The sequence below is a fragment of the Charadrius vociferus genome, unplaced genomic scaffold (assembly GCF_000708025.1).
Source record: "Charadrius vociferus isolate BGI_N301 unplaced genomic scaffold, ASM70802v2 scaffold214, whole genome shotgun sequence".
In the NCBI taxonomy this organism is placed as follows: domain Eukaryota; kingdom Metazoa; phylum Chordata; class Aves; order Charadriiformes; family Charadriidae; genus Charadrius; species Charadrius vociferus.
Genome location: NW_009647955.1, coordinates 711,647 through 737,670, shown reverse-complemented (window position 1 = coordinate 737,670; position 26,024 = coordinate 711,647). Strand labels below are relative to the sequence as shown.

At 42.1% G+C, this 26,024-nt stretch overlaps 1 protein-coding gene across 1 annotated transcript in view; it reads left to right on the top strand.

Annotated features, from left to right (window-relative positions):
• Positions 1–726: 726 nt before the first annotated feature.
• DIS3L2 (DIS3 like 3'-5' exoribonuclease 2) overlaps positions 727–26,024 on the top strand; it is a 175,687-nt gene continuing 150,389 nt past the window's right edge. The window contains 5 exon segments of the mRNA XM_009883404.1: positions 727–793; positions 1,080–1,190; positions 1,686–1,741; positions 6,997–7,050; positions 11,185–11,286. Coding sequence (XP_009881706.1) covers positions 727–793; positions 1,080–1,190; positions 1,686–1,741; positions 6,997–7,050; positions 11,185–11,286 — 390 coding nt within the window.

Below are 26,024 nucleotides of genomic sequence, written 5' to 3'. Positions count from 1 at the left end.
GCTTGCTCTCCTGGCTGTAGGGAAGGGGCTGAGGTGATGGCAGGGAAGGAAGGGGTGAGTCTTTGCAGAATATTTTCATGTGATCGTGGCCTATTCTGAGCAGGCTGGACATTTGGAGCCTTGGCGTTTCTTTGGGATGTCACTGTACCACGCTGCCTCCGGTAGCTCAAAAGTTAATTGCTCCTGGGTGGGTTGCTGAGATTTTTTTTTTCTCCTTTATTCCTGAACTACTTAATTAAGTGGTAGGGAAGTTATATTTTCTCACTACTTGGGGGGTTAATGGGGTGGAGGTAGGGGCTTTGGAAACAGTTTAACAATTTCACATTTTATATGCCCTAATGAATTTCCCAGGATTTTGGAAGGGTTGTATCCAACTTTAGTATCGTCATTTCCAGAGTTTTATTTATGCTGAAGTAAGTTAGTGGTGGATTAAGAGGCACAAAGAGCCAACAGATTACAAATGAACTAATGAGGACATGGTTTCTTTTGGATAAAGAGCATGACTCGCAGTTGTGACTTGTCTTGAAGTACTGCAAACCATAAGTTTCAGCAGTACCACAAGCTGGCAATGGGCTTCCTCTTCCCTCCCCTGTTATTTCAAACCTGTGTTTGATTTCAGGTGCAGAAAAGAGAGGGTTTGCAAGGACCAGAAACAACTCTGAATCTGCAAGAACTCCCCAGAACTTCGATAGGAAGAGGCAACTCTCTGAATCGCAGACAGAAACAATGAACAATTCAGACAGCAGAATAAATCCTAGACAACTGGGAACTCCCAGAGGTATTAAAGCAGAGTGCGTACACGCTTCAGGAATAAGCTGCCTTGAAGCATGTGCTCAGCACTATTAAAAGATGGGCTGGGATGAATGCTCTTAACTCTAAAATGAGCTGTAAAAGACTGTCGATTATTTGTAAAATATGATTATTCCAGACTTTTCGGTGCTGTGAAGTTGGGTGCCAGTATTTCTAGGCAAACTGTTCTCAGAAGTTCAGCTTTGAATACAAAGCCTCTGTACAGCTGTTGTTAAGATACATAGACAAGCTCCGTGGGCAAGATAACACTTATGAATTTTTGTTTGCAGGAGGATCCTATGCTACGATCGCAACATCAGGCGATAGAAAGAATCGAAATAAACCCATTCGAGGGAGGAAGAAGAGTATATTTGAAGCCTACATGTCAAAAGAAGATGAGAGCTAATTCAGGTGCCTGGAACACACAACATCCATGCTCTTGTGATAGTCTGTGGAAATCACAGACGTTTGTTGGAAATCAATGTCAGTTGGTTGCATGACAGGGGATTGATGTACCATTTGTAGATGTTAGAGGGAGATTTTTTTGCTTTCTCAGGAGTTTGTAGAAGTTGAGTTAAACCTTTTAAGTTCAGCTGAAGTATAGGTTTTGGTTTGATTACATGTTCTGTAAAATTCCTGATCCACAGTCATGATGGATTGCAGAGTTCTGGTTGGATGGTGTGTTAGCCATGATAGTCATTATCATGGAGACATTTACTTTTACAAATGATGCTCAAAAACACAGCAGGTGCTGGCAGCCTGTCTTTGCTAGTGTAAGTAAAAATGAATACCCTTGGCAAGATACTTCTTGGAGAAATTTCTTGCAAAGACGTTCATTAGTTCTCAGCAATGAGGTGCAGATGTTTCAGCTTCCAGATCTGCTCTTCTTTTTTCAGTCTATCAACTCTTCCGAGAAGTCTATCTTCCACATAAAAAAAGAGTGATGGTGCGGGTAATGCTGTGGTCCCTGGGGTGTCATAGGGCTGTGCCTACCAGGGCATTGCAGTAAAGTGTTATAAACTATGATGCAGCTGGTTCAATGGTCAAATGGCCAAGTAGTGATGCTGGACCTTTGATTTACTTGCATGATTTTCTTTGCACTTCCCTAAGGTCATAGGGCTGACCCAGGCACTGATGACAGTGTACAGTTTACTGAAGTAAAGCACAGATAGTAGATGGAGCTGAAGAGCACATCAAGATACAGAAAATCATTTACACGTGTGCGTATGGTTATTTGCCTTGAACAGCTAGCAGTAAGCATGTTCTCATTTTACAGATTCTAAAGATCAAAGATTGGACTTTATGCTTCCATTTGGAGCAGCAAAACTGCAGCCTTAATTAGGCAGCAGTTCTCTGATTATCTAGCAAAATGTGGGGGTGGACCTGCCATTTGTGTGGGTAGCTGGATCTCAGAAGGAGTTTTGCGTGAAGGCAGGCAGGGCTGAGGTTCACCGAGGAGTGGAAGAGGGTAGTGTCCGAGAACCACGGTTGTAGTACAGCATGATGTAATGTTCTTCAGGACACACCCGGCGTCCCAGTGAGGTCAGACTGGCTGGAGGAAAAAAGGCAGGTGGAAGTCAGTAAGCGCATGGTGGACGCTCATGCTGAGGCATCATTTACCCAAACACACGCTGGTGGTGCACTGCTGTTTAATTAGTGTTGTAATGCTGGTGAGGTTGTTATACTTAGTTTCATCAATTCATTGAAGTTCCAATGTATTGTGAGACACCACCTCGGTTTTTGTCTGATTTCTTGTTATATTTGTATAGTAGTTCTTGTATAATAATATAATGGCATAATTTCTGGAGGTGTGATGAGGATTCCACCTATAAGATTGCCTGATTGCCTCCTGAAGATCAATCTGATCAGCCCTTAGCTTTCAGAAACATTACTATGCGGCATATCCCTGCTGATGACCAGAGTGGTTCACTGGGCTACCCAGACCTTAGGCCAGGGCCTTTTTATAGACTGTCATAGACATTCACACTGGGAAGCGAAAGATGAGGGAGGAAATGGGAGCCTCGAGCTGTGACTTCTCCTCATGGCAGCAGTGGCATATGGCAGCAACTAAAGCTTCTGCCTTACCTTCAGGAGTGGTTTTGGCACCTGTTTTTGGTAATGCAGCCTGATAGCATTAAGTGCAGCATGTGTAGACTGCCTATGAGGTCGAGTGCAGCTGCAGATGAGGCACGTCAGACTATGACTACTACCTGAGAATCCCATTGAAATGCTGAGTCCCGGAGGACCTGTGATTGCATGCTCTCTGGCAAAAGAATCTCTAATTCTTGTAAATGCGTAGTGTCTACTCCAGGTCATGTGCTGCGTAACTAGAAGAGTCATACGTGCTTAGGCTGTATCTGTTTTCCTTTCATCCAGTTCCACATCTCAGGGAAACAGTTGAGGCTGTAGAAGCTGGGTTTAATCATTTCGGGCTGAGTGTCAGATCATGGGCATCCCAGCTCAGTATCTCTCATCTTCAGTTCATTCATCCTTATGATCTCATCAAGACCATATATCATTGCGGTCTCAAACAGGATAGGTGAGATCCTGAAAGCAACTTTAGTGGATGGACAAATATTCAGCACTGCTCTGTGCAAGGACAAGAGACGTAGCGAACAAATACCTGTTGTGTTAATCCCCAAAAGCAGGGCACTGGTCCGGCATGGTAACCAGCAAAAATGTTCCACAAGAGCCTATGGAAGAGGAGAAGAAACCTATTGGTCTGAATCTGATGGTCCTGAGCAAACTTCAGTGCTAGCCAGACAGAAGCATGACTCTCTGAGCAGGGGCGTCCCCTGCAGTGTCCTGGTAACACTGGATCCGCGTGTATTTGAGAACGTGAGAGAACTGTTAGAGAGAAAAGACCATACTGTGAACTCTGAGGATGTTGCTGGACCCTGGCAATGGAACCGCACAACTCTGTTCCTGAAAGCCCAAGCTACGGAAACTACTGACAGATGTGGAGATTGCTCAGATAAAACACGAGTGCGGTGAAGATTAAGCAGTCCTAGATCAGGAAGAACAAAAGTGTTATCTTTATGGGTGCTGACGTCTGTCAATAACATTAGTCTTAATGGTTTCTGGTACTGTATCTGACATAACTCAGTTTTCGATAAGTAGCACGGAGAAGTAGTGTGCCCTGCGGGATCCCTGGATTCATTTAATCATGTGACGTGTGCGGAAGTGTCCTTCCATAAGAAAGGGGATCTGAGCTCAGGCGCTGAAGAGTGCGTAGACGTCTCACTTCCCCGCCCGTAAAACTGTCTGCAGTGAGCAAACACCAAGCGTGTCAAGGTTGGTTGGAATCACATCGGCTGGTCTGAAGGCAAACAAGATTGAATAACTTCTGCGTAGTTACGTAAGCGGATGGTGTTGGCCATCCACGACAGATGAAGTCAAGTTATGTATTAAGGAACATTGACCCAAAGGACCATAATCATCCTGTGAAGCACCAGCCAGAAACTCATGTCTGCTCCACGCCTCCAGCATCTCCCAGACCCTCCCTGCAGGGCTGCAGGGGTCAGGCAGAGCGAGAGTGCGCAGCATATGGAGGTGCAGAGTCTGCTTTGCTGCTAAGAGGGTGTTTTTCCTTAGAAAGCTGTTCTTTTGGGGGTATGAAGGCTGGGGTTTCCCTGATTTTCATGGATTTTTTTTTTTTTTTTTTCTTCAAAGGTGGCCTGGGTAGCAAGCAGATGCTCGAACCCGGACCTTTTTTGGTGTTTCATACGTACAAACCAATCTAGGCATATGTATTATGATAGCTGTTATAAACTGGGTGATTTGAGATGCTTGAAGTTTAGTCTGAGTGTTGCCCGCCCTGGTTCTAGCAGAGCAACTTCAGAAATCACGACCTTTTTGTATCTTGCTGGGGCAGCTCAATAAGGTTAGAAACTTTTTTGGCAAGTATGCGTGAAGCTGACTTGAATCATCAGAAAGTGTTTTAGAAACCTTCCTGCAAACCTTTCTCTTCCCTTTCAAAACAAAGGCCCTACTGACATAAAACCACTGATAAATATAGCAGCTATTATTTGCAAGCTATTGTAAAATAATACAACATTAGTGTGACATCATGAGACTCTGCAGCCAGATCCTCACCCCCTAATACACACATGAGAACAGTTGTTCATTGCAGATGGGGAGAGTGACTGGTTCCAGATATGATATCACAGCGTGAAATGTACAACATTGTAAATAGGATTTTCATAGGCACAGATAATAGGGCCCATCTGCTTTCTAAGATAAATTTTGGGAGTTCCTTGCTTAAAGGAAAGAGCTGAAGTATTTTAATGCTACTTGACGTAAGAATTCGAATGCTGATCGTAATTAGGTAGTGCATATAAAATGTAGAGAAACCGGCTGCATGGTAAACATGGTAACACTTTGCTCCTCTGAGTCTTTGCCTGAGCTGGGCATCCATGTGCATGTAGCCACTCTGGCGCCTTCTGGGCCACGGACACAAAACCTGATTTTTCACGCGCGTAATGGGGTATTTGCACCTGGCTGATTGACAGCTGTCCCAAACTATTCAAGGGGGTTCTGCGGAGTAACACAGGATATCCCCTCATCTGCTTTATGCTGGTGGGTAGACGCTGGTATGGGAATTATTTGACTCATTGTCAAGCAGCACCACCATCCCTTTTCATTTTTTTTCCTTTTTCTCCATAGCAGCTTCCTTTACTGACAGCATATTGGTTTTGATGGCTGATTCTGGGAAATAAGGGGGGGAAAAAGACCTTTGAGAGTTTTCCATCAGTGGGTACCAGTGCTAGTAGAGGCTGATGACAGCGAGTTAGCTCTCGCTTTGCCGAAGCATAAAGTATCCCCAGGGTTGCTCCCAGTGGGTTGTCTTTGTTTTCGTGCCGTTGTGCCTGCCATGTGGCTAGTGTGCTCGTTAATACTGGTTACATAAGCCACAAAATAAGACATCACAGCAAAGTAGTCAAATAATGTGTAAAGAATATAGAATATATGGTGCTGGTATTTCCAAACTCAAGCAAATAAAAACAATGGAAAACCTTCATAAATCTGCAAATTCTTCTTCAAGGCAGCAAAACTTTCACATGTAATCAGCTTTATTTTCCTATCGTTTAAGTGTTTCCCAGAATACATAAAAAAATTATATGCCGCAGTAAATTTTTAAGGAAGCAATTCCTGTGAGAGGTTCCTATGATTGCTTAACACAGAAGTGCAAACAGATGGAATCTGTTCATATAACAAATTGGCCAACGTTCTTTCAAATACACAAGTGGAGAAAGCTTTAACGTTTCGGCCCAAAGCAGAAGCCTGTCTGAAGGCAGATACCTAGTTTTATTTCCATAAGAATCAAATGCTGTCATTTTTAACTGCAGCCACCCGAATCACAATTCCCAGGACCCTCTTGGGATGGGAAGGGCGCTGCTGCGTAGCCTGTGTAACTCCTCGGTTGGCTCTCGCTTTCTCTTGGATGGACCTGAGCGCAAGCAGCAAGACTGGTTGGTTTATTTTGGAGGGGTGATACGAATTTGTTGCAGGTGACTTGAGCTTTGAGTTGGCAGATAACAAAGCAGAAGTAGATAGACCATGGAGTTTCAAATGTATTTAAGATAGTTTGACTTTAAACATGTTTAAACAGAATTTAATCCTGTCGACTTTAAATGTTTGTTTTTGGAAAATCCTTTTGATTCTTCTTTGGAAATGTTCTTTATCACAGAGTTACTGCTACCGTCTGTTTGCAGGAACAGCCTAAGCAGCCAGAGCCCCATAAGGCTGATACCTGCTGCCATGCAAGCTCAGCAGGTCAGCTTTTCCTCTTTCCTCCTGTCCTCCAAAATAAGCAAAACCAACACTTTGCTTTTCCAAAACAGAGCAAAACAAGTTGTTTCTATTGTCTGTTTGTTAACGAAGTTGGTGGATGCTCAGCAGAAAATGTGTGAAGAGAACAAGAGGACTTGGATCCTCAGTTCACCCAGTAGCAGGAACAACTAATGATTCAACATCTCTTCGATGACAGATTGCAGTAGATCAGCTTAAGCCTATCATGAAACTGCCTTTTGGCTTGAAATTGCTCGGATGCTAAGTTGTCAAGACTTGAAATGTATAATGGAAATTTAGATGTATCTCTCATGTTTCACAGTAGATATATTACCCACAGCTCTCTAATTTAACTGATGTTATATTAAATTAATAAGATTCAAGCATAATTTTCCTCCTTCTTCTCTCTTTTTTAAGGGACCCTTGAGAATAAATCCTAAGAAGTACCACGAAGCCTTCATTCCATCTCCAGTAAGTGTAATTTCATAATGCTTTAAAGTTCCTAAGTAAAGGTGCATTAAGATAGGAGTTATGCTGTGCATGAAAGGTCACTCAGAGGTGAATGAGTTGGAATAAATGAACATTGTCTGGATATTCTTTTAAATCAAATATTCCCAAACAAATCCTGCTTTTTCATACCTCAGAGAAATACTTAGCTTGTGCTGAAATCGGGGATACCACTGGGTCCCACAGAAGCCAGCTGAACTCAGGTTTGAGGACCACCAGACAGCGTAATTGGAAACCCTTGGTTTATGGCTGCAGAGGTTTTATAGATTTTTCCACTGATTTAAGTTAATCTTCCCTAAACAAATATGCTCTCCATTCTCGATCTGCTGCATGAGCTAATTTGAAAAGTCATTCCAGAAATAATATGCGTGATTCCTTTTCATGTGCCCGCTTTTGCGTGAACTGTATCTTGGTTGGCTTGGAATGTGCTGCTGTCACATGGGACTGGCTTGTGCCTCTTCTCTCTTCTTTCCTTATTTTGACAGAAAAGAAGGGCTCTTGCAATTTCAGGGACTTCCAGTAGGGAAGGTGACCTCACAGCTGGCACAGCCAAGGCCTTTTATCTGGAACTGACTTGGTCAAAATGTTACTGTCAATGAGGGGGAGAGTTTCATATTGAAATGTTTTGTTGGTGTGAGGGAGAGGAGGCAGAGCCTGCCCAGAAGCAGTGAAACACTGACTCTGTTGTTATCCCTGCTACTGACAGTGCTATTGTTTTGGGGCTTGGATTGAAAGCCTTGAAATTTGTGACATTGTCAGTTCGTGTTGTTCATTTGGAATAACGTTTTGGAGCCCGCTTTGTTACAGAAGGCTGGCATTAGAGGGGTGGAGGAAGGTCAGGGGTGCACAAAGTAGATTAAGATTAGCTAGTGGAAGAAGTACAGAGCAGCTTCTCCAGTCCCTCAGTAAAGCAGCATTGCATGTGTAAGTGGGAAAGGAACTGTGATCCTTCTTTTACAGGTGTCCTCATAGGTGTGGTAAGTGTAAACTGTTAAACACATTCTCTGAAATTACAAAATACAAAGTTAAAGGAGAAGTCCAGCTACTCACTGGAGTTTAATTGGATGTGAAGCTTTACACCTAATCGCCCGTAGTGTCCAGCTGTTGCCTTGCACAGTCGGTTGCTCGCTGTTCTGCTTGCCGGAATACATATATGAGGAGCTTTAGCTGAAGTTGTTAGCTATCTTTCTACTTTTCTGCCCTTTGTGGAGCTGAATACCAAAAAGAGCCTTGTCCCTGATAACAAGTGGAATCAACACCTGGATGACAATGACTCTGGCTGGTGTGAACGCAGTCCTCACTTTAAGACAGATGCTTAAGAAAGCTTATCCTTGGTATACCATTATTTGCCATAGTCAAGGGTTTGCAGCCTTCATGTTCTGCAGGACTTCCCATCGTTGCCAGATGCTGCAAGAGCTGCAGCTGTGAAAAATCACCCTTTCTCTCCTGCTGTTGACTATGGCACCCGTTTCTCTTCAGCTCTGTCTTGGCTATGGCTTCATGGAGTTCAAATGCAACAGCTGTTCACCTTCTAACACCAGAAGTCCCAGGGTGTTTCTTGCTGCAAATGTGCTCTGCTTGTCTCATTGTTGCATGAAGAGTTGAGGGGAAGGCCCAGGGGCTTTCTCATGAAAGCCACCCAGAGGATGGATCTGAGCATTTAAATCTCTGCCTTGCATCTCATGCCTTCCCTGCACAAGGTAGTGTGGTTTGAAATGACTGCATCGCCAACGTGAAGAATGATACTGCTGAACACAAGGGATGGAGTGACTGTGCTCGTGGAAGACACTTCCAGAGCAGATGAAAGCACTGCAGATCTCCATCTTGTCAGTGGAGGGTAGAGAGCACTGCGGGTGATATTCAGTGGTGGCCACAGAGCAGTAAACGTGCTGCCCTCCCTGGAGGGGGCTGCAGAAGTCTTGAAGCCATTGCGGCCAATACAGTATATGCACCCTGGGAGCAGCTGAGACTTTGCAAGTGATTTGTGTTCTGTTGGTATTCAGTGCGTTTTAATTGCTTTGGTAATCTGGAGTGGCAGCTGCGCAGGGTAGGGGGACACTGAAGGAAAAAGTGGGATGTGTAAGAGTTCTTGGAAGTGCCGAAGTTTGCCTAACAGTTGTGAGCCTAGATACAGAAATGTTTGTTTTTGGAGAAAACCCAAAACTGATGGCAAATTCCTAATTACAGCTTTTTTGCACATATTGAAGTTAACTGCTGTAAAATAGGTGTGCATATGCATATATAAGTGTGTGTATATATATATATGGGTATGTTGTTTGAGATGAGAGTGACTGGCTGCAATTCAAGACGACTTGCAGAGTATGGAGATGCAGCTTTAACTAGGGGGTGTGACACATCAGGTGCTTTTATAGGGGGTGGGGGAAAGGGTCTGCCTTGCATTTTCTTGGACACAGGAGAAAAGGGAAAAAAAGTGTAGAACAAACAGATTATCATGAATGCAGCACAGAGCAGCCACAGGTACAGGCAAAAAGAACCCAAGCATTTTCTTTAAAAAGTGATTTTGAAATTTTCTTTTTCTGTATGTGGTGGATTTAGGTAAAGAGTTGGGGCAGAAGGGAGAGGGTGAGGAGAAATGAGGAATAAGACCATGTGTAAAAAATCTGGCTTTTTGAAAAGAACAGTTTCCAATTTGAATTATGTTGGTCCAAGAGGCTTTGCAATTTTTCTGCATCTTGTCATGGGAGGCAGCTTTCACACAGCTGTTGAGCTGCTGCTGCTTTTCTTTCTAAGAGTAATTTGGTCTCTTGGAGGACGGCCTTAGTTTCACATCATGGCAGGGTTCTGCGTTTTATTGTTTTGGTATCTAAGCAGAGTAAGATATTTATGTGATATTAGGGCTTCATGTTTTCAGGTTATAAAAGAAGTTTTTATTGGAGACTGAGCACACTGGTAGTTCTGATTGGATTTACTCAAGCATATGAGACTCAGGAGTGTGTATCTGAGAAGCGATTAAAGCTGTGATTAAGATTTTAATTCTTGTGAGGCTTTTTTTCATTGAAAGACAATGAAGTACTAATCTAAAGAAACTCATCCTCATTTTTTGTATCTCAAAACTATGCAAAGATAACTCTCTAGAAAAACTATATTCACATTGTTTGACATGTTCGTGGCACTGTAAACAGACACATGGAATTTTTTGTATACTGAATTATGGGGAAACAGAAATGAAAGAAGCGAGAGCACTGTCAATAATTAGCCAAAAAAAAAAAAAAAAGAGAAAACTGGCAATCCTTTAAAAACAAAAATCTTTGTGTTGGCATCTTCAGGAAACTTCATCTTTATTCACCCTGTGAAGAAAATCTTCCAAACTAAATCTATGTTAGCAAAATGCCAAACGTGTCTGGGGTGGATGATCATAGTGCATACAATTAGTAGAGGCTCTTGTGCAAGGATGTTAACCTTGTATGGAGGGAAGGTGTCCTAACATGTCTGTTACAGTAAAAGGTCTTCTGACTTGCAGTTGGCATCTGTACTCACCATTTTTTGGAATCTCTTCTAACATTAGTTGTGCCAAATGAAGTATATGTGGTGTTAACTCATTTTTAAAAAGAGATTGCATCCCCAGTGCCTCTCTCCAGGCTACCTTCACAGACTGACCTGCTGATCCCAGAGCTGTGTCCCTGCTTTCCCATCTCACCAGGAGAGCAGCAGGCACCTCTGCGCCGGGCATTTTGCGGGGACTGTCTTGTAAACATGTTCTGAACAATAGCCTTGAGTGCTTGAGTTGGAAACTTAATGTGTGAAGAACTGTGACTGCAGAAAACTCTCTACCCATTCCCAAGAGTAACTGTAGAGGAACTGAGCAGAGCTTGCAGACAATACATCTTGAGGGCTTGGCTCTGTCTTGAATAAATAGTGTGGAACTACTGTGCTGGCACATACATACAAAGGAGCTTATTTGCTGAAAGATATTGCATGTTGAAGGGCATATGGTGAATCCATTTCATTTCTGTGCACAACTGCAGGATGTTTGTCTCACCAGGGTGTGTGTCTTTTGATGACAGTGTTTTAAACCTCATAACAACTGTAATTTAATATGTTTGGGTCTGGCATTTATTTTTTTTCCTCTTTGACTAGGACGGGACTCGTGATATCTTTATTGATGGAGTGGTTGCTCGCAACAGAGCCCTGAATGGTGACATCGTGGTAGTGAAACTGCTTCCCAAGGAGCAATGGAAGGTCAGTTCAGTACATTTTTCTGTGATTTGACAGAAAGAGCTTTTTACTGTTTTCTTTGCTAAACTTAGGGCCTGAGACACAGAATAGAGAATTTCTTACAAATCAGATTAGCTAAATTGCGGTTTATGCTGCTGTAGATGAACTTTATCCATTGCAAGGTTTGTAAGAAGCAATACATAAAATGTTGAAACCTCACTCTTTGCATAGAATGGCCTTTATCACTGTATGGAAAAGTCTGATTACAAGGCTGGTTCAAAGCATGGTTGTCAGACGTGACTCTTGATATCTGTTATTTAGCTGTCTTCATGCTGTGCATTACATAGCTCTGTGTAGGTGTTTGCAATTGCTTATGTATTTGACAAGTGCCATTCACAAAGATTTAGTAATGATTAACTCTCTCTAATTTGTGGGTCTTCAGTCCATGGAAAGCTTATCTTGTCAGAGCTCCAGATTTTGTGGTAATGCTCTTCTTTACATGAATGAAGAACGTGTGAAGTGACTGGAGCAGTGCAAATGTGGAACAATCCATTTTTCATTTTCCTGTCTGAGAATTTCACTAAGATCACTCTCTGTTTTTTTTATTTCACCGATCAAGCTCAAAGTCCTTCCAAACATCCGGATAATTTTACCATGTTTGTGGGTTTATCTTTTAACACTTCTATGCGAGGAAAGTTCTTACTCCTTTAGTTGCTGGGAGATGTAAGCTACCATTAGCAATTGTAACACAGATTTTTACATGTAAGCACAACAGAACTGTCATAAATAGTTTTCCAAACATATTTTTTGAATTCTTATTGAGAATTTAAAGACTATTGTATATCTTTGGAACAAAAGTAATAATGAGGATGATTCCAGCAGGGTGGGGGCTGTTCTGAGCTGCTTTGGCCTCGTACTTTTTATTCGTTCTAGCTGCTTTCTCTGCCTGTCTTTGTTTGAAGTTATGTGATTTTAGTCTTCCAAATGCAAGGTCTTCAGTTTGGTCATTCGCTGAACCTTTTATCTTCTCTATTTAAACGTAATAGTAATTGAAATGATGGTTTGAAACATATTAGAACTTTTCTCTTTCTTTTAAATGTGCATAAAATGAGTAAATGACCTAAGTATTTATTGACACATGTAAGTGCGAAACTACCTTATGCAAAAGGAAATTGTGTGTGATCTAAGATGTTACAGGTATATCCATATACAAATGTATGAAAGAGGTCTGCTTGTATCTTTGTAACCTCTGAAAACCAATTTTGAGGGTCAAAGCAAAATTTCTTTGATAGCTATTCAAGAGTCCAAATCAGAGTTCACTAAAGCTGTGATGATTACTATACGTTTGGATCACCAAATCCATATACGTAAATTATCTTTTGCATTAGAGCATTTCATATACTTGAAAAAATGGAATAGTTTGGGTGCTTAGATCCTTTGCCAGGACCTGCCAGCACAAGGGCTTCTTTGTAGGCTTGATAGAGGTTGCTCGAGCTGGAAGCTTTGTCTGCAGTTTTCCGTTTGTATCTGGCTCTAAACAAAGATAATGCTTCTCTCTCTCTTATATCCTCATGCCTTCATATGTTTAACAGTAATGTTCTTTTATAAATACAAGAGGAAAGGTTCAGAATATTCTCTCCCTGTCCTGGGCAAATGCTGAAATAAAAAAAACTGGTGGAGAAGTGGTGTCTGACTGCAAGGAGACAATTCAGAAGACTTCCATGTTTTGTAGTATGATTATGATTCTTCTGTGGTGAATTTAACCTTGCCAAATGAAGTAGCTGGAACATGCCAGTCATGTTTTTCAGCCACACAGGTGCTGCCCTGTGTAGCCTCATTTTTTGTTTCTTGCCATCAGCAACTTAATCGGCGATGACATCCCTTTTCCCCTGCTCCCTGAATCTCTTGCTATGCGCTCGTGTTTGTATTAGTTCTTTGGGAAAGGTGCCACTAAGGTATTGCATTCTTCCAAGTAATTCGTACTGATTAATGATAAACTGTCGCAACCTATTTTAGGTTTTTCCATTTGTTTAGTCTCATGCTGCTGCAAAGCTGCCACATAGGTGTCTTGAGGGTTTTCTCTTTCCCGTTAGGCCTTTGGAACAAGCTGAACAGCTTTAATTATTTCCTTGAAAAATGTAAATCAGATGTATAGTATAACTGATGCTCTCAGAGGACACTTTACAGGCTCTGTACATATTGGTTTGTTGGGATTGAGGTGTGCCTACTGATCGGTTTTATGGTTCACTATTCCCAACCCACTGGTCTGTGCTCCACTGAGAACTGAGCTCATTTTTTTTTGCTGGTAAACCAGTGTCTTTTACAAGATAAGGTTGCTGTTACAGCAGCCTGGCGGGTCTGTGCCTTCTGAGTTTCAAGCACCCTGGATGGCCTCTGGATGCTCTGGGGGGAAGATCTTCCTGTTGCTAGTGCAGGGGATTCCTGCCATGGACCTCTTTGTGCAAAGTCACAGTGTAATGTTGCAACGCAGTAATGGCAGGACTTGACTTAGCTGGAACCTCGGTTCGATTTATGTGTGTAAGTGGGAGGAAGGGGGAAAACCTGTGACTGGTAAACCCGTGGATTTCGGATAGGGAAATCGGTGTGTTTGCTTGAAGAGCTGAGAAATTAAGGAGCTGCCCTGTACCCAATGGCTCAGTCTTTGTGGGTCCAAGTGCCTGTAAGAGAAAAACACCAGCTGGAGAGCACTTTCTTCAGGGATATACTCTGTTCTGCTGAGCCTGTAGTGGTGATACCTTACACACAGGTATAAATGCTACAGTGAAATGTAAGGGGATGTTGCAATAGTCTAGATGGGAGGTTATGCTTTATGTAATACCTTCTTGAGAGGGACAGCAATATTTTCTTCCTCCAGCCTTCCACTTCCTGGCTCAGTGGTGGGAAATTTGTCAGGCTTGAATTTCTCAATGTCACGTCTTTCCCAGCATGTGCATCAAGTGCTTGGATGGTCCTCCCTGTGCTTACTCTGTCTGGTCTTAAACTTCTGTTTGTTCATACATCCTCTGGGAGAGCTGCTTGCTGTTCAGCGATGATCAGTTTGTCAGTTCATATTTCTGTGCTTACTATTAGTTCTGATCAAGAGCCAACAATTTCACTGTGGCACCACCGGCTTGAGGGAGAGACATTGTGTCCCCAGAATTTGTTATCTTGTGCTCCCGAAGAAGGTGGCCATCGGCTTCCTGCCAGGGTAGAGCGGCGTGCGTTGCGGTGACCGCATTTGGAGGCTGTATTTCAGAAGTTCCTCTCCTGTCCTCTTGTGTTACATCTTGGGAATATTGAGGTGCTATGGTAACTTTCAAATATTTAGCTCTTGCAAAGTTAGGTATTTAACTTAGACTGTTTTTCCAGGTACTTAACCTACTCTAGTGGATGAAGTCAAAGCATTGTTGCAATCAGCTAGACTGTCCCCTTCTTACTTCAAGCTGCAGGGCTTCCCTGAATCTGTGCATTTATCTTCTGGAAGAACGTCATGATAAAAGATAGCCAGTGACAGAGGATTTACCTCAGACCTTGACAATTATTCTGATAAATGAGAAAAATCGTGCTTTATTTCTTGACTGATTTTCACTACTTTAACTCCTACCCATGGGTTCTTATTATATTTTATGGAGTTGTGCTTACATCAATTTCAGGAGCTTCAATTATATAGTGGCATAATTACTGGAAGGCAAAAAAAATGTTGATATGGTGATTACAGCAATATTTCTCAGGCTCATCAAGGAGGGAAGCAGCGTGTCGGTATAAAGGATAAACCTAACTCATCTTTCTTCGCAGCCTCTTTTTGCTCTTTTACCATTTGCTTAATTGCCAGACAGAATTTGTTTAATTTCAGGTATCTGTTTTGGTTTTTCTTGCAAGATGTAATTTCTTTGGTGGAAGGAAATAGCATAATAAGTCATTTGATATCACTTGGGGCTTGAATTCCTGGCCCAATCTCTGGTGCTTTTAGAGTAGTAGTTTATAACGTGGAATGTTTTTCATGACAACCGTCTCACGCATTGCATGCTATGGCTGAAATTTTAGAGTCTTAGTCTGAAAATAGTACCCAGACAAGGACTTTTTGCAGCTCAAGACTGCCTGAAAGGAATTTTGGGGTCCAACCCACTATTGCTTGCTACAGTAGGCAGGAGAGATCTTTGGTTCTGCATCTGCGTGTAGCAGTTGTATATTAAAACAATAACAACTTGTACTATATATGTACATAAAATAACGTACACAAAATAATGACAGCTTAACCTGCTACTTACCCAGAATTCAATGCCTGCAAGTCTTATCTTTCGTTATGGTTGTTTCATGAATCATTTCATCCTCAGCTTAAAGTGCTCCTTTGCACTATATTCTGCTGGTTCTTTTTTTGATCTTGTCAGAAGGTCTCCAAGGCCAAGGATGTAGGACTGCTCATTTATGTACAGTGTGTGCTGCTGGAGAGTAGGATAATGGGTCCTGCATTTTAGTCATGAAGTGTCCAAAAGTGATAAAGTAGTAATTCTTTATAGCTCACGAAAGCACGTTCTGTTCAACACTGAGGTGTCAGATACAATACAGTGCAGCAGGAGATCTTAGAGCTGCCTCTCCTAGAGCCATACATCAGAGGTGAATATTTAAACACTTCCTGTACAGAAGACATAAACTACAATTCACTTTTCCCAGCTGTGACTGTTGTTGGCATAATTACGAACAAACACAGAGGAGGAGCAATTTGATTCAAGCTGACGTCACAAATACCACCATGTATAATTTGAACAGAGCTACGTATCCTGGCAAGTCACCGCCTCCAACTGTTGGTGAAAACCTATGAACCATTAGTTGTCCAGAGGGGATGCTAGCTTTGGATTTGCCCTGGTGAATAATGATTCATTTCAACCAAATTCTTCTGAGAAGTCCGTTTCTTCTCAAAATCTCCCAGCTAATGTAAGGATAACAGTAACTCAGGAGGAGATGAGGTTCTCAGAGGGTTATCACAGCAATACTGTTTGAGTCTAACAATCAAGAATGTTGTTTGGAAACATTACATTCATAATAATAAAAAATGAGTTCTGGAGAAGTCATTATTGAAATAGTAAGTGTTCTGGCACGCTTAAAAAATTCAAGTGTAATTCATGCTATCCAGGAGTAAAGTGGGAAGCCTAAGAAGCCAGCTAGGAAGATGTCCAGAAAAGCAGAGCTCTAGCAAATCTGAAAGGTTGATGGATGCTGTAGGGAGGAAGGGTAGGTGGCTTTTTTGATTTGTTTTGCTGTAGGCTTTACAGTGAGGGCTGTAAATTGATGGTCACACATGTGTGCATGCATACCCTTCCCTATCTCGGCAAATCCCCAAACCACAAATTGCTGGAGTCTGGAGAAGCTTCATGACATGCTTACTTTCTGATTATGCCATTCTCTGGATGGCCATATATTGTTCCACACTGCTGGGCCTGATGGACCTTCACTGTGAGCTGGCATGGCTCTTTCCAGGCTTTGCTTAGCTCCAAACTGGCTGGGTATGGAATAGCAATACAGTAGATTGATAGCAAAAAAAGCTGAGAAAATAAGAAGTGTTGCTCACCAAGACATATATGGCATTAAATTTGCTCTTGCAGACGTTGTTTTCACATTTTGTTAATCAAATATTATTTGACATGAATCAACTGACATCTTAACACAGTGAGTTAAGCAAGACCTGGCATGCTTTTTATGGTATATAATGATAAAATTGCTGTAATGATCTGGATTGTGTGAGATTGCTGTGACCCAGTGCTGCGTTCGGCCCTTGCCTCCCCCTGGATGTGTAAAGCAAGGAGGCAGAAATACCAGCTTTTTGGATGTTGCAAGCAACATTACCTTCCTGAGAAAGACCTTTCCTGTCAATATCTGCTTCTGTCTCTGTCATGGGAAAGCCAAAACCAGGATCCCAAATGATAAAATCACAAGAAAGGTACAGAGTTTTTGAGCAATCTAATGTCCTTTTTATTTTTCCTCCTTCTGTGCTGGGTAAGCGTGATAGTAAAAGGCAAATTGTTTAGTTAGGTAGGAAGGCAAACTTCTTTTTATTGCCTGCCTGCCTCCTGTCCTACCAGAGCAGAATTACGTTGCAGATGTGGTTTGGCTGCGCAGATGCAGAACGAGATGAAAATGTTACCCTCAGGTGAACAGCTAAGCACTAAATAATCATTCATCTCCCACGTGGTGGTTCTGTCTCCAGTGGAATAATGGCACATAAGGCCCTTGTGATGGGTGTGGCTTTGGGCTGTGTGAGACACCGCTAAATGTCAGCGCGTATTGCTAGAAGAGCTTCATCTTGCATGGAAGGAAGCGCTCACGGGGGCATCTGATCTCAGTTTAGAATAGGAGTCAAGCCGACGCTTAATACCTGATTTCTCTTCCTGCTCATTTTTTTTTCTCGGTCACATGAATATGATCTAGTAGAGCAAATTGTTTCCTTTAACAACTAACTTTTCTTCAAGTGGTTGTTTTAAACCCTATTCTTCCAAGTCTTCTATAAATATGCACACATCACAGTAGATTATTCTTAATCCAATCTCTTATGTAACCACTATCATTTTGGACTTTTCTTAGTTCTTGGTTCCTGTGGAATTAGTATTTCTTAGAACTGTTTGGGTTTTGCCAGTTTGGAGACTTATTTGATGATATCACATGAGTATTTGGAGCCCACACCTTATAAGAGAGAGTCAGGATACCTGTTGTTGTGATGGGGTTGGTTTTTGGAATGTCACGTATGTTAAACTCACTTAACTTTTTATAAATGGTTTCTGGAAAGACTGTCCAGATTTTCAATAGTCTAGGTTTCTTTCAGATCTTCATAATTAGGAATAAGTATAAATAAAGTGTACTGATGATAAAAGTCCCATCTGGCCTAAAATTTGTACAGTGAATGTTACACTCTATTTTTTTTAAGGAGATTGTACCCCTAATTGAGCTTGATAGCTGGAGAAACAAAGAGCTGCTATGACACTAAAAAGCTGTTAATCTTTAAAGTCCCTAGGTGAGGTGGTTTTGGATCATATCCTAAATTCTGAAGAAAAGGAAAAGTGCTACATATTTATTTGCATGTTTGTTCTTGTTACCGGCTGGCAGAGAAACAACAATTGGCTGCAGTATTTACATGTGGTCAAAGCTACTAACGTTGGCTCATTAGCTCTTTTCCCTTATTTCCTTAACTCATGTTTATTTTTCTTAAAGCCATGAATCAGAGGAACAAGGAATCTAAAACAGGGACGATTTATGTAAATGAAGAATTGCAGCAGCTGGAGGACTGGCAGGAATTTTTCTATAACAGGTTCTTTGCGGCAAGATGTGGGACCTCATTTATAACCACGTGTTTCTTTGAGATAAGGAAGATGTTTGTCATCAGGGATGGGATGCCTTAAATCTGTTGTTGGCACAAGGTAATTTGTAACTATCTAAGATAAAGATGTCCGAAGTCTAATAGTTAGGTTTTGAATGACCATGCTGCCTGCTTCAAAGGGATGGGACTGTTTTGTCTTCTCCCAAACACTGTTACTGTGTCTTCCATCAGACGAGGCAAAGTGTTAGCCAGGTTGAAGAGATCTCCTGGCCTCCTGCTCCCTCCTGCCCTAGCTTTGTGACATTATTTGCTGAGGGGATTCCCTTCTCCTCAAATTTCTGAAGCTAATGTCCTAACTGCTAGGCATATCACAAGAACTGGGAATAAGTCTATTTTTGGCGCACCGTCACACAGTGGGAAATGCCCAGTGATTTATATGCATCAAAAGCAGTTTTCTTAACACTGCTAACATAGGAAGTCTTACGTGCTTGCTACTTGGTATTATCTTTCACCCAGTTAACATACAAATTGATGCCCTGGAACCTGTAACTGTGGCAGCATCTCTTTCTGCAACATCTTGAAGAATTGCAAGTGATGTTTCAATCAAGTTTCTTATTTAAGAGGTGCCACTCAAAACACTGAAAGATAAATTCCTCGTGATTATCTTTTCCAACCAATTCCTCACTGCTTCAGTAGTTGTGTACTTGACATCATGTGCTCACTGACAGGACAAGTGGTGTGGGTTTCTTAAGGTCCCGGATTCTATCTGCACTTTCCAGTTTTTGTCCTAACCTTAACTACCTGGCATCTTTTAAAAAAGTGTTGGTGATGACAGTAGGAAAATACTGCAGGACAGACTGCTGATCTACTAACCCTGCTGAAAAAGGCAGTCACTTTTATGCATTTCCTTGATTTCTCACTGTTTCTATTGGTTTATTTTTGTCTTCTGTGTTCTGTCACATTAGGCAATAACTGTTTTGTGGAAGTAGGTCTGTGTATGTCTCTTACGAGTTTTTTAGGTTTACAGTATGCTAATGATTCATCCATCTTCAGCTGTATCATCTCCTGGGGCTGAAGAATTTCTTTGTTTTTAGCTTTGTCTAAATTATTTTAAAATAGAGAGTGGTGCCAAAATACATACTTTTAATTGAGCAGCTTTGGAAGTGTGAAAATGAAGACTTGGCGTGATCTAATTAGCACTTGCGTATTTTGGTTGCAAAAACTGACTGGCAAAGAATTCCCCAGACATCGTTCTCTGTTCTGTCTGAAAAAAAAGTCCTGCATAAAGGTGTATATCCTGCTTAGTTCTTGTTGGTGCTTGGAAGTCCTGACTGTAATGCTTTTGCTAATTAGCTAGCTGCCAGGACATCCTTCTGTTCTTGTTCTTCTTGCTTTTTGCTTGTTTGTTTGGCATGAGTGTTGGCCACTTTTGTTTGTAAACTCTATGGAAATTGGGTTCTCTTTTCCTGTGGTCTCTTTAAATCCTGTGCGGCATCCTGCCTGCCAGGTTGCTGCTGTCTGAGGAAAGTCCTAAGAAACTGTGGGAGGGTTATCTCAGCAGCTTTTTCTTCCTGACCTAATGACTGTTCAGGGGAATAGGGTGGGGAGTTCTGGTAAAAGCCTTTAGTATAGTAGCCGGGTAACTTGCCTCTATGCCCTACTTGATTTTTGTTAAAGTGAATTTCTTCCAGGGTTTTGTCATCCCTTTTGATGTCAGATTGCCTGACTTTTTTTTTTTTTATTTTTCGTGCAGACCAGGTCTGCAGCTGTAGCCCCTTGTAGTAACTACAACTGCTGTGATGGTCTGGCTTAGGTTTGGACTTGTAGCTCTTCTCCCCACGGGTGCGAGGATGAGAGCTTGTCTGGTGACAAGTGTCCTCTCTAAAGGGTCCCATCCACAACAAATCTGGGCGGAGTCCAGCTGCATTTGACGATGCTGTGGGACCCACACCTTGCACAGCCTAATTGCCTTGGGAACAGCTCACTGCCCATTTCAGCACAGTCTCTTTCTAACCAAGTACCATCCCCTGACCTTTAGGCTCGTGCTCTTGGCAAAGCAGCCCGGCACCTGTGGAGCTTTGTGAATGCTTTTCCCGTCAGCCGTTGTCTCACAGTTGTCCCTTAAATGTATAATTGGCTTGCTGGTGTTAGAGAGGCAGCGTATGGCCTCCCTGCTAATTTATTTCAGTATCTCCATATTAGAGCAGTACCCCGAGGGAACATACCGGCGATCCTTTCCGGTGACTGTGCCCAGCTGCGTCACCCGGCCGGGAGCAGAGCCGCTGCCTCCTGCAGAGCTGTGCAGCATCACCACCGCTGCCGCCCCTGGGTGAGAATAAATGGCTCATCTGGCTCTAGTTTATTTACCTAGCTGAGCAGGGGGTCTAATGCCATGGGTGAGTGCTGCGTTGGCAAGCCATCTGGTGCTTGAGCTCACCTCTTCGGGTCTGTGTTGTACCATGTAGGCATACCCAAGGTTAATGGATGGCCATTAGCTTAATCTGATTTAGGTCAGTAGCTATGCTTCATGCATAGTCAGAGCAGTGTTTTGACAGCACGGCGTTACTTTATCTGCTCTTCCTGTTTTTTTTCCCCCATATTCCTGAAGCTTTCTCTAAAACTGTTTATTCTTTTTTCTTCTCTGCACAGTTGTTGAACTGTGGGTGAAATATGTTTATCAGCTCACATTCGCGTCTTGGAAACTTAATTTACCTTTTTATGTAATGCTTTATCACTAATGCATGGTAACGTTTCCTGGCAGGATATGCATTGTTAAAATTTGTTTGTAGTGGGGGGAAAAAAAAAAGCATAGAAGCGGATGGCTCCCTTCTTGCAAGGTTCAAAAGTTTGTAAAGCAAAAAAGGAAAATGTTCTTCATGCTACCTGACATCATTTTAGTCCCACCATCCTCCTTTCCCATGGGGTGACTCCTATCAGTGGCTAAGATATAATGGAGCCCAAGACTAGGTGTGGTGGCAACCATCACTGTCAAGTAGAGGAAAGACTGGGAGGGGAGGCTGGCCTTGTCAGGGCAGTGTCTCCGTCTATACAGTAATTTCCTATGAGCTGACTGAGACCTTGGGCAGACTTTTTGCGAACAAAACCACTACCACATGTCAAAATGGATATTTTTTTTTTTTCTTGCCATTGTCTTTTTGTCACTGAAGGAGTCAGCGTTATCCAGTGGTCAGTTATTCAGCTGTCCACCCTCCTGCGCCAGCAAAACCACTTAAGCAAGTTAACAACACCAGTTTCTTGGAGATGAGTGGCACATCACTGCAGCAGCCAACTTCGGTGACATGGGAATGGTCCTGGGGCCTGAGGCTTGTTTTTGAGCAATTAGTTGCTATGATCATAAATAAACTGTTAGACTGTGCTTCAGAGCTCCAGTTCCCAAGCACTGATTTCTGTTAAGTGCTTTGTGAATGAAAAAAAAAAAAAAAAAAAGATAATCTGCAGTTAAACTAATCTCCTCTAACAATGTATAATGCATTCTGAGGACCAGGGCTTGAGGGAAGGGCGTTGTACAAAATGACAGACAGCAAAATATACATAACTCTTTGTGCAGGGCTTTTGTGGTATTAGGAAATAAAGCTTCCAACACTGGCGTATCACCCTCTCTGATTAAACACTGTGGTTTCACCAGCTAAGGATCGATTACTTTAGAAAGCGCTAAGTATTTGTCAAATACGCTTCCTTCGGATAGTTCACATCCGGATCCTTTTGTCTTCGTCGACTTGCCTCAACACCTCTGCTGCTCAGCAGGCTGGGCGTGCTCCCTCCTACCCCTCCTTGTGGCCCGAACGCCATGCCCTGCACCTTGCCTCAGCCTTAACTTCGTATCTAGAAGTACCTGGTTGCATAGGTTGATCCATGTCACTTGGGTGAGGTGAGGGACCAGGATGAAAGTAAATACTTGCCCCTACTGAGCAGCTCTATGCCCTGTGTCTATTAAAGAAAATCTCTTCCCCTTTGCAGATGTGAGGAGGCGTAGAGCTCGGTTCCTACATCCTGGCTAGCAAGAAACACAAGGAACAGCTCTTCTTTAAACTGCATTGACCATTTTTAGTGTAAAGTGTTTTTCCAGCTGAGTCCGTGGCTGAATGTACTGTACATTATAGGATTATGATATAAAAAGGTGATGAAAAACATGAACATTGAATTTTAAACTTGTGCCGGGCAGAAAACTGACTTTAGAGGCTTGTTTTGAACTCAGTGTTTTATGGACAAAACTTGGTAAGTCTGTTCAGTGATTCTTCTCAAAGTAAAATGCTGTGTGTTGAAATGGTTTTGTTTCATGTTGTTGTACCTGTGGAAAGACTTATCTGAAGAATTTTCTCTTAGGATGAAGCTTTGCAGGTGGTGACTTCAGGATGAAAACGTGACACGTGTGCTTCCACTTGGCTTCAAGGGGAGGGAAAAAAAGGAAAGACCCAGCATCTTTACGTTGTGTTTAAACTTTTGGGGGTTGCTTTGAAAAAGCTAATATTCGTTAGAAGTGAATACCTTTAGAATCTAGTAAATCATACAAGCGCACGTGACAGTTTTGATATGATAGATGAGCGTGTTAGGCCAGTGATGGGGAAACTTCATCTTAAGAGGTTGTTGACATGTTAGACAGGAATGAGCCGCTCCCTGTGGAGGTCAAGAGTACATTAGTATTTGTGTGGCAATTTTTGACTGTTCGAAAGGAACAAGAGCGGTCTAAATTCCCAAGTAATGCATAGTTACATGAACTGTAGCGTGCAAGGTTTCAAGCTAATATGCTGGAGTAACTTATACTTCTCGAAGTTCTGTGCTTTATCATTAAAGGAAAATAAGACAGAGTAATTTTTGTCTTGGGGGGCCGTAGCATGCTTGTTTCACTGTACATCTGTTGCAATATCCATATGTTTTATATGACTTGCTGCGAAATATTTATACAGGTGAGAACAGTGTCTATAGTAAGACTGATTTGTGTATTAATTCACCTTGACCCCTAATTTCAAAGCACCATAGCAACTTTCTGTTTTTCTTTTAGGTCAGTCTCAGTGCTTTTAGAGCTTGCTGATCCTGGCTCATTGTTTTATATCGTTGGCAGTTTTGAGGCTATTAAATGTTGCATCCTTCAATTACAAATTCATAGCTTGCTTCAGTGTCGTTTGAAGTGGAATTTGGTGGGAGCAGCTCATAAAGTCATGATGAGAGAATAAAATAAGAGGCATACAGTTGAATGGTGTGAGATGTGAAACTGGTTTTCATCCAGTTTTTGAAGTATTGCGTTTATTTTTAACTCGCTTAGACTAAGGGTTTGATAAATTGGGGATGTATGGACTGCACTAAGCAAAGAAAGCAATATTCTCTTAAGAAATTATGAAAACCGTTTGTATTATAGAGCTTGGCTAGAACACATTAATGGTACCCATAGGACTGTGCCTAATGCAGTAGAATAACTTCTGGGAGGTTTTAAGACAACTTTACAATGTGGTCAAATTAGAAAGAAAATTATTAGTTAAGAATTGAATAACTTGCTTGGTTTTATTATGGTGGAGTCCTATTAAGATTTTACGAGGAAGCAGGTTTGGAGTCAAGTTTGCGCTGCAGATAGCCTTTGTTCTTCAGAAGCCTCTCCCCGTTGGTTTGAATGTGCTCCTTAGGGGAAGGATGCCTTTGGTGGAGGTGCCTGGCCGTGTCTGCTCATGGCTGGCAGCGCAGGTGCATTGTTACAGAGTGGGAACCGGTCCCTCCCTGGAGCTGGAAGACATGGTGCGAACGGGTAGGTTATCGATAACCTTTTGTATGTTTAACAAGACAAATCCTTCCGTTTGATTGTTTCAGTGTGAACGAACGCTTATCACCGGATGTTTTTGGACTTGTATCCCTTTTAATTTGTTTTGGATCAGGGACTGTAAAAGCCATTTAATCATCTGCAACTTGCAGCAAAAGCTTTAACTTTAGAAAAGGGCAGTGAAGGGGGGACGGGGTTTCTGGGGGGTTCTGCCCTAGCAGAGTGTCCGTGGAGCTGCTGATGCCACCAAGCAGCGCGTGTGTGCCGGGGGGTGTTGCAAGGTGCGGAGCAAGTATTCCCCAACTTGTTATAATCGCTTAAGCAAGAACTGCAGTTACTTCCAGTCCCTGATGTGCAACCTCCTGGTGTCATTTGACTTCTCCCTGAGCTGTATAATCGGGGCGTTAGGGGTTATAAAGTGCTTTATTTAGTAGACTGTGGGCGAGACTGAGGTGGGAGAGTGCATGCACACTTCAACACTTCGCATGGCCCATCTCTGCCCCTGTGTTATCTCCTTCGTTTACTTTCTCTCTATGCATCCTCCAACCCCCAGTACCAGGGGTGCCCAGCGTAGCCGAACTGTGGAGGTGGAAGTGGTGATTTGGGGTCCCAAACAGAGAAGTGGGATTTGAATTTGGATCCCCAGCAGCCTGAGAACAAACAGCTATGTGAAGTGGTTTCTTCTTCTGATAATGGTTTTATGGCATAGGTGTAGCACAGTACACAGTAAAACAGCAAATTAGCTTGAAGGGTGAACAGACGTTTCAAAACAAAGCAGAGAATTTAAGATGGTATTAAGCAAAACAGACGTGGAGGACTTAATGTTTTACTTGAGAGGACATTAACTTGCTTCTCATAGGTCCTCAGCTCTTGAGACGATGTAGATGCTTTGGGTGCTAATAGTCTTTGATGTGGTAGCTGTCATCTCTGGGTAGAATGGGAGCAGGCAAGTGGGAAGTTTGCCATGTCAAAGCCAACAAATACACTTGTTTTGCTGGTGAGAAAGCAAATGGAAGGGGTTTCCTAAAGCTGCGGGCTGCCTGGGTAGGATCTGAGAACTTGCCCATCTTCCTTTTCTGTTTTCTCAGCTTAAGACGAATAGTGAGTCATTGTTAGCTGCATGGCGTGTTTCATTATTGGAGACCTGTCAGAAGAGTTGATTAATAATCCAGAGCATTTGGATTCAATGTGATAAAACTAATCATAACAAAGTACTTCAGTGCCTAACTTGAAGCTGTGAAGAAAATCCTGTTATCTTAAAAGTGTGTGTATATGAAAGGGCTAACTTTTTCTTTTTTTTTTTTGCAAGATAAACATAAACTTAGTTGGTGAGTTGCAGAGCGGCGGTACTGTTTCCAGAGGCTGTTTTCCAAAGTTCCCTGTGATGAAGTGGAGCTGAGTTTTAGCCCTGTCACTTGTGGAGTTTCGAGGATATATTTCTCAAGACCTCTTAAGACCTTCTGACAGAAGTTGTTATGGAAACAGCTTAATTGTATAGTACATAAATAATTGTAATGAACACAAATTTACTTTCTTCTCAGTTTTCCGGAATAGCCTGCCTTTTTGCTGGGTGTGAATTTGCCTTTTTTCTTTTGTCAAGTTGCTTAAAGAATTTATCATTAACTCATTTACTGTATTAGAGTTTACCTCTGCAGATATTCTTGAAATAACTCCTTCCAGGTAAGGAAA